This window comes from Leuresthes tenuis, unplaced genomic scaffold, assembly GCF_036924035.1.
Source record: "Leuresthes tenuis unplaced genomic scaffold, fLeuTen1.0.hap1 SCAF_9, whole genome shotgun sequence".
NCBI classification, from domain to species: Eukaryota; Metazoa; Chordata; class Actinopteri; order Atheriniformes; family Atherinopsidae; genus Leuresthes; species Leuresthes tenuis.
This window is the reverse complement of record NW_027325363.1, coordinates 481,351-501,049: the sequence shown is the minus strand read 5'-3', so window position 1 is coordinate 501,049 and position 19,699 is coordinate 481,351. Positions and strand designations below refer to the sequence as shown.

The 19,699-nt window shown below is 46.1% G+C and overlaps 3 protein-coding genes across 3 annotated transcripts; 1 reads left to right on the top strand and 2 right to left on the bottom strand.

Annotated features, from left to right (window-relative positions):
* The first annotated feature begins 4,539 nt into the window (after positions 1-4,539).
* On the top strand, positions 4,540-5,496 carry LOC140314486 (olfactory receptor 56A4-like). The gene has a single exon (XM_072392706.1). The coding sequence runs from the start codon at positions 4,540-4,542 to the stop codon at positions 5,494-5,496; it is 957 nt and encodes a 318-aa protein (XP_072248807.1).
* Positions 5,497-10,861: 5,365 nt separating this feature from the next.
* Positions 10,862-11,833, bottom strand: LOC140314483 (olfactory receptor 10A6-like). The gene has a single exon (XM_072392704.1). It carries the CDS (start codon positions 11,831-11,833, stop codon positions 10,862-10,864), a length of 972 nt encoding a protein of 323 aa, XP_072248805.1.
* Positions 11,834-17,051: 5,218 nt separating this feature from the next.
* LOC140314481 (olfactory receptor 10A6-like) lies at positions 17,052-18,008 on the bottom strand. The gene has a single exon (XM_072392702.1). It carries the CDS (start codon positions 18,006-18,008, stop codon positions 17,052-17,054), a length of 957 nt encoding a protein of 318 aa, XP_072248803.1.
* Positions 18,009-19,699: the final 1,691 nt, after the last annotated feature.

Here is a 19,699-nt window from a genome sequence, read left to right as displayed (position 1 = left end):
GTAGAACCCAGGAACAAGAACTTTGACACAACGTGTTTGCAGGAAGAATGGAACAAAATAACAGCTGAAAGTCTTCATCACTTGGTATCTTCAGAACGTTTTTACGTGTTGGGAGAAGGAAACATTACAAAGTGGGAAAATATTTACAACTGATATTTAAAAACTGATGGATTATCATTTTCAAAGGATTTAAGTTAATGAGACAAAACATGACATGTCTTAAATTTATACTGTCTGGAATGAAAAGAAAGTGACCAAAGTTACAGAGGATAAAGCATCATAGCAGAGCAGCGTTCATTGACTTCGGCTGAGGCAGGGGACAAGATGAGGATAAAGAGGATAACAAACAAAAGGGTCTGAAATCAGAAAGGGGCCTGAAAACCATTGGAGCTTACTTTGAGTTATCGTTGGAGAGTAGAAGGGACAAAACTGCTGCAGCATTAACTCCAGAGTTTGTTGAGGATGTTAAAAACATGCAAAGAACAAAGTTAGCAGCAGCTCACTGATGGTACAAAGAAACAAAACCCCATACTGGAGAGTGAGCATGAGTGTGCAGGCTTCTCCACCGTCTGAAATCTGATTTGGGACCTGTGATAAAAGTCTTTGCACAGTCTGACCTTTCTAAGGTTCTTTAACTTCTTACTGAACATCAGAAGTTCTGAAGTTTCTGCACTAACTTTGCTCTCAGCTGAACTCTCTGTAAAACCCTCAGAGGCTGCTGATGCAAAGCTGGATCTGTGTATATCAGAGGTCATCAACATGTTTGTCCCTGAGCTGTCTTCACATCAGCCACAGTTTCCTCTAATTCCCTCAGCGGCACATTAAGGTCGGAGCTGTTAACCAGAGAGACCAATCAGCACGAGCTGAGCTCAGCTGTGGTTTGGCTGCTTCACAGAGGGCATCACACACACCTCAGGGTCATGGACACACACACACCTGAGTGTTTGTCCATGTTTTCCAGAAATGATGACACCAACAGCAAACCTTACACAAACTTTGAAGTATTTCAGTTGCATTTAATGTGATTAATCTGACTCTTTGTCATCACTTTAAAGTTACCAGTCCACAGCGGTTCTAAGACAGCTGTCCATAAACTAATGAAACACTCGGAAAAGTCCCAAATCTGCTGATAAGCTCTGAGCTTCTATCTGAGACTGTAAAACTCCAAAGATTGGATCAGTGGAAGGGACATAAACCAAAGTAACCACAAGTGTTGACCAACAAGATTCCTGCTGGTCTGCTCAGTGCACAACAAGAGCCAAGAAGGTGCTAAACCTTTGTAACTTCATCCAAAACGGCACGATGGATGGATGGATGAAGGGAGGGATGGATGAAAGGCAGGATGAAGGGAAGGCTGGAAGGAGGGAAGTAGGGATGGATGAAGGAATAGATGAAGGGATGAATGGATGGATGAAGGGAGGCAGCGGTCCTTAACTGGTTCAGATCCTATTTAGAAGGCCGGAGTTATTTTGTTACAATTAGCAACTATGAATCTGAGCGGGTGGCCATGACTTGTGGAGTCCACCAGGGGTCAATTCTTTTACCTCTTCTGTTTGGTAGTTGGTAGTTCAGCCGTGTGTATGAGAAAAAGATTCATTGAAGTCATAGACTTCTGAATATTTATGTCTGAATCAGCCACAACAAACCAGTTAGTTCCAGGTTCTGTTGTAAACATGCACTTATATCCAAAAGTAAATGTCTGCAACCCAATAATCCAAAAGAGTTCAGATGTTGTCTGAAGTGAAAATAAAAACAAGAAATCAATTACAAGTGTCATAAACCACAGTTTTATTCACAATAGAACTTAGAAGACATCAAATTGTAATGGATTGTGATTGATGGCAGAACCCTTAAACGGGGACAGAGACACTGACATGCTGAGATGGTGATTCTCCTGGACATGGAACGGAAAGGGCTGCCGAAAGGTAAAGATGAGTCTCTAGGCAAGAATGTCATTAGGTCCAAGTGAGAGAATGGATTGTACTGTCTGGGAAGGGTTATTCCTGCTGAATTTGGGTAAACAACTTTTCAGCAGTGTTGGCGGTGAGACGACTCAATTGCTGACTGATGAGAAAACGAGCAAACTGCGCTGTTTCAGACTTGAAGTAACGCAAACCAAGAGCGATCCAGGATTGTCGTCTAGCAGCTCCTACACCACGCCTAAGACAATCCAAACTCTGTTCATGTGTCGTCCCACGATGGTGGAATGACCTACCGAGCGCTACCAGAACAGGGGCGTCCCTGTCTATCTTCAAGAAGCTCCTGAAAACCCAGCTCTTCAGAGAGCATCTCCTATCCCAGCACTTACCTTGTACTTCCCTACCCCCTCTATCTCTGCACTTTATCTTTATAATATATAAACATAAACATGAAAGGTCTGGACTGCAGGCAGATCAGTCCAGCAGCTGGACTCTTCTACTACAGAGCCATGCTGTTGGAATAGATGCAGGATGCGGTTTAACTTTGTCCTGCTGAAATATGCAAGGCCTTCCCTGAAGAGGACGTTGTCCAGATGTGAGCAGATGTTGCTCTAAAGCGTCTGCTCCCAACCTCCCCAGTTTTCACATGTGGCTTCTTCTTTGCCTGATGGAGCTTTAACCTGCATCTGTGGGTTGAGCTGTGTTCACAGACAATGATTTCTGGAAGTGTTCCTGAGCCCATGCTGTGATTTCCAGGACAGAATCAGGTCTGTTTTTAATGCATGATGTCTGCAGAACCTCTGAATCTTTAATGATGTCATACCTCACTGGTCGGTCCTTCAAAGTATCCTGGCTTGGTCACACTTCTGCAGCGCACCACCTCACCACAGGGGTCCCCCAAGGTTCAGTACTGGGACCTCTTCTCTTTGCCATATACACCAACTCACTGGGACAGATCATCCGATCTCATGGCTTCTCATACCGATGTTATGCTGATGATACCCAGCTCTATCTGTCATTCCCACCTGATAACCACACGGTCTCAGCACGAATCTCAGACCGTCTCTCTGACACATCAACATGGATGAAAGCCCATCACCTCCAACTTAACCTCCCAAAAACTGAACTGCTGGTCTTCCCAGCCAAACCAACCATACACCACAGCATCTGCATCCAAACTGAATCCCTATCTCTGGCTCCATCAAAGGTTGCTAGAAACTTGGGTGTCATGATTGATGACCAACTAACCTTCAAAGATCACGTTACCTCGGTTGCTCGTTCGTGCCACTTTGCATTACTAAACATAAGAAAGATCAGACCATACCTAACCCAACATGCCCCCCAGCTGCTGCTGCAGGCCATGGTCATCTCCCACCTTCACTACTGCAACGCTCTCCTAACTGGTTTCCTAACTGGTCTCCTAACTGCTCTCCTAACTGGTCTCCTAACTGGTCTCCTAACTGCTCTCCTAACTGGTCTCCTAACTGGTTTCCTAACTGCTCTCCTAACTGCTCTCCTAACTGCTCTCCTAACTGGTTTCCTAACTGGTTTCCTAACTGCTCTCCTAACTGGTTTCCTAACTGGTTTCCTAACTGGTTTCCTAACTGGTTTCCTAACTGCTCTCCTAACTGGTTTCCTAACTGGTTTCCTAACTGGTTTCCTAACTGGTTTCCTAACTGCTCTCCTAACTGGTTTCCTAACTGGTTTCATAACTGGTTTCCTAACTGCTCTCCTAACTGGTTTCCTAACTGGTTTCCTAACTGGTCTCCTAACTGGTCTCCAGCCTGTGAAACTTCATTGAACTCCTCTGGCTGCCCTTAGCCGCCCACATCAGATCCAAGTCCCTGATGTTAGCTACAAAGAGCTTAATGGAACGGCTCCCATCTACTTGAATGCTCTTGCAAAGGCTTCTGTCCCAACTGGGTCCCTCCGTTGGTCCCAGGATTGTCGTCTAGCAGCTCCTACACCACGCCTAAGACAATCCAAACTCTGTTCATGTGTCGTCCCACGATGGTGGAATGATACCCTGTACTTCCATCTATAAATGCTCTCTATCTCTCCTCTGTCACCTCTGACAGAGCCTGACTGGTGGTTTTCCTTCCATGAAGCTTATTGTTAGCTTTGATGTTAGCTGTAATGTTCCTTATTTGTAAGTCGCTTTGGATAAAAGCTAAACGCAGACACATAAACATAATTGAATGCTTCTTCTGTTTTGTATATGGCTGCTTAAAGCATTCTTGCATTTGTGTCCTCTTTCACCACCTTTCCTAATCTACAGAGAAGATGTTGTTCTCCTTCAGTCAGGTCACCTAAAAAAAACAGCAGTTCAGACTTTTGTGCTGCTCTGGGAGTAAACCAAGGTTTCCAACAACAAACTGGCGTCAGCCCTGAAGATCCACTCAGTCAGAGAAGGTATAATACTGTCCCTATGCTGCAGCAGCCAGCAGTAAGAAGCAACTCCAACTATCACAGTTTCTCTCAGTGAAGGTGAGCTCTGAGTAATCTGTCAGTAAACAACAGAAATGTCTCGTTCCTTAAAAAGTTTTTTCAGATGAAATAGCAGATAATTAAGAAGTAAGTGTGATTATTTTCCCTTTTTTGTCTTTTAAGTAAGAGAAACATGTTGAATTCAACATCCTCACCTTTTTCATACTTCATTCTTGGAGCTTATATGGATGTTGGAAGAATGAAATACTTGTACTTTATAATAACTGCAGTTCTGTACATTACAATTATTGTTTCCAACACGCTGCTCATCGTGGTTATCAGTGTGAACCGGAGCCTCCATGAACCTATGTACCTGTTTCTGTGCAGCCTGTTTGTAAATGAACTGTATGGTAGTTCAGGGCTGTTTCCATTCCTGCTGATTCAGATCCTCTCTGACGTTCACACTGTTTCTGCTCCTCTCTGCTTCCTGCAGATCTTCTGTTTGTATTCTTATGTGAAAGTAGAATTTTGTAATTTAGCCATCATGTCTTATGACAGATACGTTGCCATCTGTCATCCTCTGCAGTATCACACGATAATGACTCATTATAAGGTGCTTATTCTCATCGTTGGGATCTGGTTGTACTCTTCTGTGTCCTTTTTAACTGCTTTAATGTTAAACATCCGTCTGAGACTTTGCGGAAACATCTTAAACAGCACGTTCTGTCGTAATTACCTCGTTGTTAAGTTGGCGTGTTCAGACACCAAAGTGAACAACATTTATGGACTTTTTGGTACCATGCTCACTGTCATAGTCCCTCTGCTTCCCATCTTATTTTCTTACACAAAGATCCTGAAAGTTTGTTCTTCTGGTTCCAGACAGACGAGACAGAAAGCTGCCAGCACCTGCACACTTCATCTTGCTTCGCTCCTTAACTTTTCCTTTGGGTGCTTGTTTGAAATACTTCAGAGTAGATTTGATATGAGCAATGTTCCCAGCGTGCTGCAAATCATGATGTCTTTGTACTTTGTGTTCCTTCAGCCTCTTCTGAATCCTCTCATGTATGGAATGCAAACATCCAAAATCAGAAATTCATGTAAAGATGTATTTAATAGGAAGAAGCTGACGGATAACACCAAGCCCGTGTGAAGCAAAATGTCACTAAACTTCTTAGTAGTATTATTTTAAGTGATGTAGATCTTTTTAAGGACACACGAGTCCACAGACGAACAATAAGGACTGACGGGTTAAACTGACAGAAAGAGGCATCAGTCTGGACCTGCTCAGTGTTTTCTGTGTTGTATGAGGACAGTTTCATGCATTTCATGTAATTTAATTCCCTGAAACTCCTTCAACTGATTGGAAAGACTGCAGCCGGGGTACTGATGGAGCCATCGTGAGGGAGTCTGCCTCTCTGCAGCACAAACATCTTAAATAAAATTCTACTTCCCAGTTCTGGGACCAGAATCAAAGGCAGAGCTTTTAGTTTTCTGGTTCCTCTTTCTTCTGGTTCCTACTTGTGTTAATATTCTTACTTTGTCGTATATTTTTGACACTTATGCCCCTATTTTGATTTTTGAAATAATTGTTTTTAATATTTTAGGGCATTTTATAAAATCTCTCTTAACCCTGTTTAATTATCCGTTGTTGTCTTTAAATGTTTGTCCTTTGGTTGTAAAGTACTTCAGATTGTACTTATCCATGAAACATATGGTAAATAAATCAAATATATTAAATGAGTAACTTGTTCAGTTCTGGTTCTTTGTGGTCGCACAAACCACAAGATACAGTCCAATTAATTTTAATCCAATCAAATCCAAATTAGTCCAGTTCATAGCAGTCCTGAGCCCCCCGCCCCCCCCCCCCCCCCCCCCCCCCCCCGCCATCACTCCCATTTTTACAGTAAATACATAACTTATAATTATGGGTGCCACATGCCAAAGGGGCACACATATTACTATTGTGAATACTTCTTATTTTTCCGTTTCCGTCACGTTTTTCGGCGCGCTACTCGTCCCACAGCGAAGGTCCGACTAAAATAAAAAACACATGGCTGCGTGCGCGCCGATGGGCAGAAGTGTGCTATTACTTTTCTCATTACTCATTACTCGAAAGGAATAGCGGATAAATGGGAAAAAGCGGGCAAATTGTCAATGGGAAAATGAATGGAGAAGGCCTAAAAGATTGGAGGCCTCGTAACTCAGCCATACAGCATCACACACACATCATTCAAAGTTTGTGTGTGACAGGAAAGACTCAGCTTTAACTGTGGTAAAGGGCTTGTCAATAGCTTATACAGCTTTGACACAACGGCAGTTTACGTTTTAGGTGTCCAGAGGAGGTCGTCTCATGTCAGTTACACTGTAACTGTCACTCTAAAAATCTTTAAAAGAACATTTCTTGAACAAATGCCTCTCACGTCCAAAATATCTGCCTGATCTGGATAAATTATACATCAAAACGTAGGTATTTTAGTTCTCTTTCACCCAATGTGACTGTCATTGAGCTGGGCCTCACAGATTTCTCACAAATCACCTCTGAGCGCAGAGAGGGAACATTAAATCCCATTATAAAACGGGCGAGGCCTGAAATCAGTCGGAAAAATAATTTTAAAACTGCCATAATAAAGGAGCCACGGGTGATAGAAGAATAAAAATGACACCGCTGGCTTCCCCCGTCCCTTCTGGCGCTCACGGTGAAAGAATTATTCGGATCCAACTTCTACTTTTCGAACAGCGAAAGTCTGTTCCAGACTTATGCCTCAATATGAAAACCCCATGATTTTAAGGGGACAAAGTGAGGTGCAGATTTGACAGTTGACAGTTGGCAGTTACAGCTGTTGCCCATAGCAACTAATGCTGACCACACCCAAGATGGCTGCCCTGTTCTATCACAGCTGATGAAGCCAGAGCCAAGATGGCTGATGAGGGCAGAGTAAACATAGCAGCAGAAGGGCATCAGCAGAAGAGCAGGAACAGGGCAGCAGAAGGGCAGCAGAAGGGCAGCAGAAGGGCAGGAGCAGGGCAGCAGCAGGGCAGCAGAAGGGCAGCAGAAGGGCAGGAGCAGGGCAGCAGAAGGGCAGCAGCAGGGCAGCAAAAGGGCAGCAGAAGGGCAGGAGCAGCGCAGCAGAAGGGCAGCAGCAGGGCATTAGAAGGGCAGCAGAAGGGCAGCAGCAGGGAAGCAGAAGGGCAGCAGAAGGGCAGTAGGAGGCTAGCAGCAGGGCAGCAGAAGGGTAGTAGCAGGGCAGCAGAAGGGCAGGAGCAGCGCAGCAGAAGGGCAGCAGCAGGGCAGCAGAAGGGCAGCAGCAGGGCAGCAGAAGGGCAGCAGCAGGGCAGCAGGAGGGCAGCAGCAGGGCAGCAGAAGGGCAGGAGCAGGGCAGCAGAAGGGCAGCAGCACAGCAGCAGAAGGGCAGCAGAAGGGCATTAGAAGGGCAGCAGCAGGACAGCAGCAGGGAAGCAGAAGGGCAGTAGGAGGCTAGCAGCAGGGCAGCAGAAGGGCAGCAGCAGCAGGGCAGCAGCAGGGCATTAGAAGGGCAGGAGCAGCGCAGCAGAAGGGCAGCAGCAGGGCAGCAGAAGGGCAGCAGCAGGGCAGCAGAAGGGCAGCAGCAGGGCAGCAGGAGGGCAGCAGCAGGGCAGCAGAAGGGCAGGAGCAGGGCAGCAGAAGGGCAGCAGCACGGCAGCAGAAGGGCAGCGGCAGGGCAGCAGAAGGGCAGCAGCACGGCAGCAGAAGGGCAGCAGAAGGGCAGCAGCAGGGCAGCAGAAGGGCAGGAGCAGGGCAGCAGAAGGGCAGCAGCAGGGCAGCAGGAGGGCAGCAGCAGGGCAGCAGAAGGGCAGGAGCAGGGCAGCAGAAGGGCAGCAGCACGGCAGCAGAAGGGCAGCGGCAGGGCAGCAGAAGGGCAGCAGCACGGCAGCAGAAGGGCAGCAGAAGGGCAGCAGCAGGGCAGCAGCAGGGCAGCAGAAGGGCAGGAGCAGGGCAGCAGCAGCAGGGCAGCCAACATGGTTAAACAGCTTCATGCCAGCTGCTCATGAGACAAATGCGCGCGATAGCGCGCACTAACTCATATGTTTCCATTACTCTCAACACATCAGTTGTGATAACAGCTTCATGGCAGCCCCTGACGACACAAATGCGCTCATTCACTCATATGTTTTCCATTATTCTGAACAGATCAACTGTGCCTTATGTGTCTAAAGCAGGCAGATTTCATCAGAGCAAGCCTCATATTTCAGACTGGATTATGATCATATAATGGTTGACCTTCAATTTGACCTTCAACTCTCAGCACATTAACTCATATATCTCTGTGTGGACGGGCAGCAGCTTTGCACCCATCAAAATTTCTTCAGAAATTTTCTAGTTATGATTTCTAGATATATGATATTATTTCACCATAAGAAGAAACAAGTGAGCTATAAATCAAGACTCAGGAATCTCATTACTTTTTGTGAATCTACAAAAGTTGCCAGACTCGCCACAGGTTGCACAATAACAACACAGCTAACTAGCTGTGTAGCCTCCAAGCTAGCTGAGATGCTAAAATTCTGAGTTCTTTCCACCCCTCTGGGGTCCGTTCCTGTGGCCTGTAATTTAATATTACAGACAGTGAATATGATAAATGTGATAATATTGTACATGCTGTCTCTTATCCAAGAGCAAGATCGTGTGCTTTTAATCATTTGTGAAACTTATTAGCATGACATATCTGCTCATTTTATAACGAATTTACATTAATAATATAGAATTATATAGATATGGAAATATAGATCCATCCATCCATCCATTTTCTATACCGTCAATCCGTCGATCGGGTAGCGGGTGGAGCCTATCCCAGCAGTCATTCTGTTCCTAACTTTTATGGACAGACTTTCTAGGCGAAGCCAGTGCGTTGAGGGTGTCCGATTTGGCGACCTCAGAATCGGGTCTCTGCTTTTTGCGGATGATGTGGTTCTGTTAGCGCCGTCGGGCCGTGACCTTCAGCTCTCACTGGAGTGATTCGCAGCCGAGTGTGAAGCGGCTGAGATGAGAATCAACGCCTCCAAATCCGAGACTATTGTTCTCAGCAGGAAGAGGGTGGAACGCTCTCTCCGGGTCGGGAATGAGATCCTTCCCCAAGTGGAGGAGTTCAAGTATCTCGGGGTCTTGTTCACGAGTGAGGGACGAATGGAGCGTGAGATTGACGGGCGCTGCCGCCGAGGTCATCCTGCCACAGCCGTCCGCTGCCGCCATTCCTGGTGCCACATCCACGCCTGATTCGGCCGTCCTGCCGGTTTCCTCCACACTTGATCCGGGCGTCCTGCCGGCCGTTCCTCCACATCTACGCCGGCCGTCCTGCTGGGTTCCTCGCCCACGACCAAGCCTGCTCCGGTGGTCGGAGTCCCACCCACTCACCCCATTTTGTGATCGTCTGGCAGCCATTCCTTGAGGAGGGGGCTATGGGCGTTGCCGGGGGTGGGCTGGGTAGGCAAAGCCTTGACCTTGCCGCCTATGGAAGCCCAGGTGGGCTCATCACCGTCCAGGCCCATGGAGGCTCGGGCGGACTCACCGCTGCTTGTCGCCAGTGGGGACCCTGGTGGTCCCGCGGCGGACTCCACCTCGGCTCGCTGCCCTGAAGGGGCGGCCGGGTCACCGGAGATCGGGCCGTCCGGTGGACGGGACCCGGCTTTAGGTCCTTCAGAGCCCCTCCCTCGTTGGATGTCTGGGAGCCATCCTTGAGGGGGGGGGACTCTGTCGCAGTTTGTCATGTCACAGTTTATGTTTAATCATGTTATGTTCTAGTCCTGTTTGTCCTGCCACCTCGGTTCACTCACATCACCTGGCTCATTGTTCACAGCTGCACCTCATTCACTGATCACCACAGTATTTAGCTTCCTGGTTTCCTTTCAGTCACTGCAGAATCCTCACTGTCCCTTCATGCCACGCCACAGAAAGATAAGTTTGGTTCCTGCCTCATAGCCTTGTTAATGTAGCCATAGCCATAGTATTTATTCATAGTCTTGTTTTTCCATAGCCTTGTTTTGTTTAGTGTTTTTCATGTTTAAGTATTTTTGATGATCCGGCCTTTTGTTCGCGCTCCCTGATTTGAATAAACCTTTGATTTTTTTAAAAGAGCTGCATCTGGGTCCTACATCTCCATCGTTCCTGACACATAAGAACTCAAGAACTAACACAATGATTCAATTTTAATCAAATCTAATCATATGTCTCTCGAATTGATCATGATAAAACTAATGAAATATAAAATTAGATAAAATATTCAACGTAAGAAATATGAACTCTGTATGGGTCTTGGAACAGGTTCACACATTGTCATCATTTCTTTTCATCAGTGAAAGTCAGTGCAGTTTGAAATAATTCGGGCACAGCAGAAGCTTTTGAATTTCAAATCCTAAGTTCTTGTTTCACATTCACACTCCACTCTCTCTGAAGTTTAGTAAAAGTTTCTTTTCACTTGCTAAATATATTATTATTATCTGTAGAAATCATTACTGACACGAGTGAAGTCAAAGGCATACATTTAATTCATTATCTGTTTTCCCTCATGCTGAACTCCACATTTCCCAGCAAAGCTCAGAAGTAGACTTTTACACAACTGACGTATTTTGGACATGTTCAGTCCGTACAGAACAGGGTTAAAGAGTGGCTGACAAGTAAGAAAATACAAGGACAAAAATATTCTGAACATGTTTGGAACACTGTTCATGTTAAATCTACTCTGTAATACTTCAAAGCAAACTCCAAAAGAGAAGTTGAGCAGAGAAGCCAGGTGAGGTGTGCAGGTACTGACAGCTTTCTGTCTCGTCTGTTTGGATCCAGAAAAACAGACTTTAAGGATCTGAACATAAGTGAAGAGAATTACAAACACTGGAACACAGACTGTGAGAAAAGCAGCAACAAACTCGTAGATATCATTAACTTTGGTGTCATAACAGGCCAGTTTTATGATGGAGTGGTTGCCACAGTACACTTTATTAATGATGTTCCCACACAGCTGCAGAGAGGCACTTAAAGATAATGTGACACTAATGAATAAAGTAGAACTTAACCATATGATACAGATAAGAAAAACTACCTTGTTAGATGTCATTAAGATGTTGTACTGCAGAGGATAACAGATGGCAAGATATCTGTCATAAGACATGACAGCTAAATTGAAAAATTCAACACTTCCATAAGTATAAATACAGAAGATCTGCAGGAAGCAGAGAGGAGCAGAAACAGTGTGAACGTCAGAGAGGATCTGAATCAGCAGGAATGGAAACAGCCCTGAACTACCATACAGTTCATTTACAAACAGGCTGCACAGAAACAGGTACATAGGTTCATGGAGGCTCCGGTTCACACTGATAACCACGATGAGCAGAACGTTAGAACCAACTATTATAAGATACCAACACATGATGATAAAGAAGAATAAGTATGTGAACAAATCTATTTTAACGTAAGCACTTAATGTGAAATATAAAACTTGTGTAGAATTACTTTTCATCCTTATCTTAACTTGTAAAGAAATCATAAAGCTGTTAAATGCATTGATCAGTCACCAATAAATGTACATTTCAACATATAATTGAAAAAAATATCAAACTTTTCCAGCAGATTATAGAGACAAACCTTCAACAACCCAAACAGCATATATTTACATCCGGATTGATGAGTGTTTTTACATGAAAGACAATGATTAAGTACTTAAATGAAACAAATACGTCAAACAGAAGCAGTAACTGAGACTGTGAATCATCCTAACTGAGCAGAGACCTGCTGCTTCTTCTCTTAAAGAGTCAACACAGAGACGCCCACAGCAGCAGACCGACCTTATACAACACAATATACAGATAATACAGTACAAGCAACTGCAATAATCCCACAGGGACAGTTTCTATGAATCAGCAGAACAGAGACAGCAGAAGACTTCGTCTTTGGCCTTACAATGACTTTCATATTTTATGGACTCACCTGTGTAACCACCCCCCTCAACAGTTTTGTGTTATATTCTCGTTTGTTTGGTAGTAACTGAAAATGTTTTGGGGTTTTTTCGGTTATTTTGTGGACTTCAGTTACTATGGTAAGAGTCTCCCCCATGAGCTGTCACCTTATCGTGGTGGGGGAGCCTGCGTGCCCCAATGAGTCTGGGAGCTATGTTGCCCGGGGCTTTAAGCCCCTGGTAGGGTCACCCAAGGCAAACAGATCCTAGATGAGGGACCAGACAAAGAACAGCTCAAAAGACTCCTTATGATGGAAAATAAATTTGGACCTCGTCATCCCTTGCCCGGATGTGGGACACCGGGGCCTCCCCCCAGAGCCAGGCCCGGGGGGAGGCCCTGGTGTCCGGGCCTGTGCCCATGGGGCTCGGTCGGGCATAGCCCGAAAACATGACGTGGGTCCCCCTTCCGACGGGCTCACCACCCGTGGGTAGGGGCCAAGGGGGTAGGGTGCCTTGTGAGATGGGTAGCAGCTGAAGGTGGAGGCCTTGGCGGTCTGATCCTCAGCTACTGAAGCTAGCTCTTGGGACGTGGAATGTTACCTCTCTGTTGGGGAAGGAGCCGGAGCTGGTGCGCAAGGCTGAGCGGTGCCGGCTAGATATAGTCGGACTCACCTCGACGCACGACTTGGGCTCTGGAACCAGTCCTCTTGAGAGGGGTTGGACTCTCTTCCACTCTGGAGTTGCCCGTGGTGAGAGGCGCACAGCAGGTGTGGGCATACTTATTGCCCCCCGGCTGTGTGCCAGTACATTGGGGTTTACCCCAGTGAACGAGAGGGTAGCCTCCCTCCGCCTTCGGGTGGGGGGACGGGTCCTGACTGTTGTTTGTGCCTATGTGCGAAACAGCAGTTCAGAGTACCCACCCTTTCTGGAGTCCCTGGGGGAGGCACTAGAGAATGCTCCTACCGGAGACTCCCTCGTTCTGCTTCAATATTCACGTGGGCAATGACAGTGAGACCTGGAGGGGTGTGATTGGGAGGAACGCCCCCCCCAATCTGAATCAGAGTGGTGTTATGTTGTTGGACTTCTGTGCCAGTCATGGACTGTCCATAACGAACACCATGTTCAGGCATAAGGGTGTCCATATGTGCACTTGGCACCAGGACACCCTTGGCCGCAGTTCGATTATCGACTTTGTGGTTTTATCATCGGACTTGCGGCCGTATGTCCTGGACACTCGGGTGAAGAGAGGGGCGGAGCTGTCAACTGATCACCACCTGGTGGTGAGTTGGCTCCGCTGGTGGGGGAGGATGCCGATCAGACCTTTGCAGTTTGGGACTGCAAACGTATTGTGAGGGTCTGCTGGGAGCGTTTGTCAGAATCCCCCATCAGAAGGAGCTTTAACTCCCACCTCCGGCAGAGCGTCAACCATATCCCGGGGGAGGTGGGGGACATTGAGTCCGAATGGGCCATGTTCCGTGACTCCATTGCCGAGGCAGCTGATCGGAGTTGTGGCCGTAAGGTGGTCGGTGCCTGTCGTGGCGGCAACTCCCGAACCTGCTGGTGGACACCAGTGATGAGGGAAGCCGTCAAGCTGACTCACAGTCAACACTGTTTACAGTGGGGACGGGGCTTTGCTGACCTCAACTACGGATGTTGTGAGTCGTGGGGGGAATACTTCGAGGAACTCCTAAATCCTACCAACACGTGCTCGGAGGAGGCAGAGTCGGAGAGCTCGGAGACGGGGCCGAGGTGGTCAAAAAGCTCCTCGGTGGCAAGGCCCCGGGTGTGGATGAGGTCCGTCCTGAATTTCTCAAGGCTCTGGGTGTTGTAGGGTTGTCCTGGCTGAGAAGCCTCTGCAGCATCGCGTGGACATCGGGGACAGTGCCTCTGGACTGACAGATCGGGGTGGTGGTCCCCCTCTTTAAAAAGGGGGACCAGAGGGTGTGTTCCAACTACAGGGGTATCACACTCCTCAGCCTCCCTGGTAAGGTCTATTCGGGGGTACTGGAGATCCATCGGATAGTCGAGCCTCGGATTCAGGAGGTGCAGTGTGGCTTTCGTCCTGGCCGTGGAACAGTGGACTAGCTCTATACCCTCACCAGTGAAAGTGAAATGCAAAGCGTCGGATGCAGTGGTGTAAAGCTGCCGCCACTGGACTCTAAAACAGTGGAGACGCGTTCTCTGAAGTGACCAATCACGCTTCCCCATCTGACAATCTGATGGAGGAGTCTGGGTTTGGCGGTTGCCAGGGGAACGGTACTTGTCTGACTGCATTGTGCTGAGTGTAAAGTTTGGTGGAGGGGGGATTATGGTGTGGGGCTGTTCTTCAGGAGCTGGGCTTGGCCCCTTAGTTCCAGTGAAAGGAACTCTGAATGCTTCAGCATACCAAGAGATTTTGGACCGTTTCATGCTCCCAACTTTGTGGAAACAGTTTGATGATGGACCCTTCCGGTTCCAACAGGACTGTGCACCAGTGCACAAAGCAAGGTCCATAAAGACATTGATGAGCCATTTTGGTGTGGAGGAACGTGACTGGCCTGCACAGAGTCCTGACCTCAACCCGATAGAACACCTTTGGGATGAATTTGAGCAGAGACTGAGAGCCTTCTGTCCGACATCAGTGTCTGACCTCACACATGAGCTTCTGGAAGAATGGTCATAGCAGATGATGGTATGGTAAGGAAGGCCCCGGGCCAGACGGCATCAGCCTGCTTCAGCTAAACCCCAACAAGACGGAGGAGATGATCGTAAACTTCACGAGGAAAGCATCTCACTTCACACCGGTAAATATCCAGGGATCGGACATAGAGGTGGTGGAGAGCTACAGATTCCTGGTGTTCACCTAAACAACAAACTGGACTGGACTGACAGCACCAAGAAGGGCCAGAGTCTCCTCCACCTGCTGAGGAGACTGAGGTCCTTCAGAGTGAGCAGGGCTCTCCTCAGGACCTGACTCTGAGGTGGCCTCAGCCATCTTCTACGCTGTGGTCTGCTGGAGGGGGGGCAGCATGGACAGGAGCAGGCTCAACAGACTGATTAGAAGAGCGAGCTCTGTCCTGGACTGTCCTCTGGACTCCATAGAGGAAGTGGGTGAGAGGAGGATGTTAGCTGATGTCCATCATGGACAACACCTCCCACCCCCAACAGGACACTGTGGGGTCCCTGAACAGCTCCCTGAGCAGCTCCTTCAGCTGCAGACTGTTACACCCACAGTGGAAGAAGGAGAGGTTCCTCAGGTCCTTCATCCCAGCTGCTGTCAGGCTCTACAACACCTGATAATGATGTAGTTTCCTGTTCATGTCTCAACTACTACTCACCATGGCTGTATTTTTATTTATTCTGTATTTATATTTCTAATATTTCTAATATCTATATTTCCACTGCGATGTACTGGCGACCTGTCCAGGGTGTACCCCGCCTTTCGCCCGATGACTGCTGGGATAGGCTCCACCCGCTACCCGATCGACGGATTGACGGTATAGAAAATGGATGGATGGATGGATCTATATTTCCACTTTCTTTTCTGCTGATGTAAGTAAATTTCCACGTGTTGGGTGAATAAAGATAAAGTATCCATCTATCCAGTAGTCGAGTTGTAAAAAAAGTTCAGGGAGGGGATAGTCATTTTTTTCACCAAAAAAAAAAAAAGGTGGTGGTGGTGGTGGGGGGGGGGGGTTATTAATGTAAATTCGTTATAAAATGAGCAGACATGTCATGCTAATAGTTTCACAAATTATTAAAAGCACACGATCTTGCTCTTGGGTAAGAGACAGCATGTACAATATTATCACATTTATCATATTCACTGTCTGTAATATTAAATTACAGGCCACAGGAACGGACCCCAGAGGGGTGGAAAGAACTCAGAATTTTAGCATCTCAGCTAGCTTGGAGGCTACACAGCTAGTTATTGTTGTTATCGTGCAACCTGTGGCGAGTCTGGCAACTTTTGTAGATTCACAAAAAGTAATGAGATTCCTGAGTCTTGATTTATAGCTCACCTGTTTCTTCTTATGGTGAAATAATATCATATAATTATAAGTTATGTATTTACTGTAAAAATGGGAGTGATGGGGGGGGGGGCTCAGGACTGCTATGAACTGGACTAATTTGGATTTGATTGGATTAAAATTAATTGGACTGTATCTTGTGGTTTGTGCGACCACAAAGAACCAGGACTGAACAAGTTACTCATTTAATATATTTGATTTATTTACCATATGTTGCATGGATAAGTACAATCTGAAATACTTTACAACCAAAGGACAAACATTTAAAGACAACAACGGAAAATTAAACAGGGTTAAGAGAGATTTTATAAAATGCCCAAAAAATTTAAAAACAATTATTTAAAAAATCAAAATAGAGGCATAAGTGTCAAAAATATACAACAAAGTAAGAATATTAATACAAGTAGGAACCAGAAGAAAGAGGAACCAGAAAACTAAAAGCTCTGCCTTTGATTCTGGTCCCAGAACTGGGAAGTAGAATTTTATTTAAGATGTTTGTGCTGCAGAGAGGCAGACTCCCTCACGATGGCTCCATCAGTACCCCGGCTGCAGTCTTTCCAATCAGTTGAAGGAGTTTCAGGGAATTAAATTACATGAAATGTATGAAACTGTCCTCATACAACACAGAAAACACTGAGCAGGTCCAGACTGATGCCTCTTTCTGTCAGTTTAACCAATCAGTCCTTATTGTTCGTCTGTGGACTCGTGTGTCCTCAAAAAGGCATCTACATCACTTAAAATAATACTACTAAGAAGTTTAGTGACATTTTGCTTCACACGGGCTCGGTGTTATCCGTCAGCTTCTTCCTATAAAATACATCTTTACATGAATTTCTGATTTTGGATGTTTGCATTCCATACATGAGAGGATTCAGAAGAGGCTGAAGGAACACAAAGTACAAAGACATCATGATTTGCAGCACGCTGGGAACATTGCTCATATCAAATCTACTCTGAAGTATTTCAAACAAGCACCCAAAGGAAAAGTTAAGGAGCGAAGCAAGATGAAGTGTGCAGGTGCTGGCAGCTTTCTGTCTCGTCTGTCTGGAACCAGAAGAACAAACTTTCAGGATCTTTGTGTAAGAAAATAAGATGGGAAGCAGAGGGACTATGACAGTGAGCATGGTACCAAAAAGTCCATAAATGTTGTTCACTTTGGTGTCTGAACACGCCAACTTAACAACGAGGTAATTACGACAGGCCGTGCTGTTTAAGACGTTTCCGCAAAGTCTCAGACGGATGTTTAACATTAAAGCAGTTAAAAAGGACACAGAAGAGTACAACCAAATCCCAACGATGAGAATAAGCACCTTATAATGAGTCATTATCGTGTGATACTGCAGAGGATGACAGATGGCAACGTATCTGTCATAAGACATGATGGCTAAATTACAAAATTCTACTTTCACATAAGAATACAAACAGAAGATCTGCAGGAAGCAGAGAGGAGCAGAAACAGTGTGAACGTCAGAGAGGATCTGAATCAGCAGGAATGGAAACAGCCCTGAACTACCATACAGTTCATTTACAAACAGGCTGCACAGAAACAGGTACATAGGTTCATGGAGGCTCCGGTTCACACTGATAACCACGATGAGCAGCGTGTTGGAAACAATAATTGTAATGTACAGAACTGCAGTTATTATAAAGTACAAGTATTTCATTCTTCCAACATCCATATAAGCTCCAAGAATGAAGTATGAAAAAGGTGAGGATGTTGAATTCAACATGTTTCTCTTACTTAAAAGACAAAAAAGGGAAAATAATCACACTTACTTCTTAATTATCTGCTTTTTCATCTGAAAAAACTTTTTAAGGAACGAGACATTTCTGTTGTTTACTGACAGATTACTCAGAGCTCACCTTCACTGAGAGAAACTGTGATAGTTGGAGTTGCTTCTTACTGCTGGCTGCTGCAGCATAGGGACAGTATTATACCTTCTCTGACTGAGTGGATCTTCAGGGCTGACGCCAGTTTGTTGTTGGAAACCTTGGTTTACTCCCAGAGCAGCACAAAAGTCTGAACTGCTGTTTTTTTAGGTGACCTGACTGAGGGAGAACAACATCTTCTCTGTAGATTAGGAAAGGTGGTGAAAGAGGACACAAATGCAAGAATGCTTTAAGCAGCCATATACAAAACAGAAGAAGACTTGAACAAGCATTCAATTATGTTTAAGCGACATACAAATAAGGAACATTACAGCTAACATCAAAGCTAACAATAAGCTTCATGGAAGGAAAACCACCAGTCAGGCTCTGTCAGAGGTGACAGAGCAGAGATAGAGAGCATTTATAGATGGAAGTACAGGGTATCATTCCACCATCGTGGGACGACACATGAACAGAGTTTGGATTGTCTTAGGCGTGGTGTAGGAGCTGCTAGACGACAATCCTGGGACCAACGGAGGGACCCAGTTGGGACATAAGCCTTTGCAAGAGCATTCAAGTAGATGGGAGCCGTTCCATTAAGCTCTTTGTAGCTAACATCAGGGACTTGAATCTGATGCAGGCGGCTAAGGGCAGCCAGAGGAGTTCAATGAAGTTTCACAGGCTGGAGACCAGTTAGGAGACCAGTTAGGAAACCAGTTAGGAAACCAGTTAGGAGAGCAGTTAGGAAACCAGTTAGGAAACCAGTTAGGAAACCAGTTAGGAAACCAGTTAGGAGAGCAGTTAGGAAACCAGTTAGGAAACCAGTTAGGAGAGCAGTTAGGAAACCAGTTAGGAAACCAGTTAGGAGAGCAGTTAGGAAACCAGTTAGGAAACCAGTTAGGAAACCAGTTAGGAGAGCAGTTAGGAAACCAGTTAGGAAACCAGTTAGGAAACCAGTTAGGAAACCAGTTAGGAGAGCAGTTAGGAAACCAGTTAGGAAACCAGTTAGGAGAGCAGTTAGGAGAGCAGTTAGGAGACCAGTTAGGAAACCAGTTAGGAGACCAGTTAGGAGAGCAGTTAGGAGACCAGTTAGGAGAGCAGTTAGGAGAGCAGTTAGGAGAGCAGTTAGGAGACCAGTTAGGAGACCAGTTAGGAGAGCGTTGCAGGAGTCAAGGTGGGAGATGACCATGGCCTGCACCAGGAGCTGGGGGGCATGTTGGGTTAGGTATGGTCTGATCTTTCTTATGTTTAGTAATGCAAAGCGGCACGAACAAGCAACCGAGATAATGTGTTCTTTGAAGGTTAGTTGGTCATCAATCATGACACCCAAGTTTCAGCCTTTGATGGAGCCAGAAATAGGGATTCAGTTTGGATGCAGATGCTGTGGTGTCTGGTTGGTTTAGCTGGGAAGACCAGCAGTTCAGTTTTTGGGAGGTTAAGTTGGAGGTGATGGGCTTTCATCCATGTTGATATGTCAGAGAGACAGTCTGAGATTCAGCTGAGACCGTGCGGTCGTCAGGTGGGAATGACAGATAGAGCTGGGTATCATCAG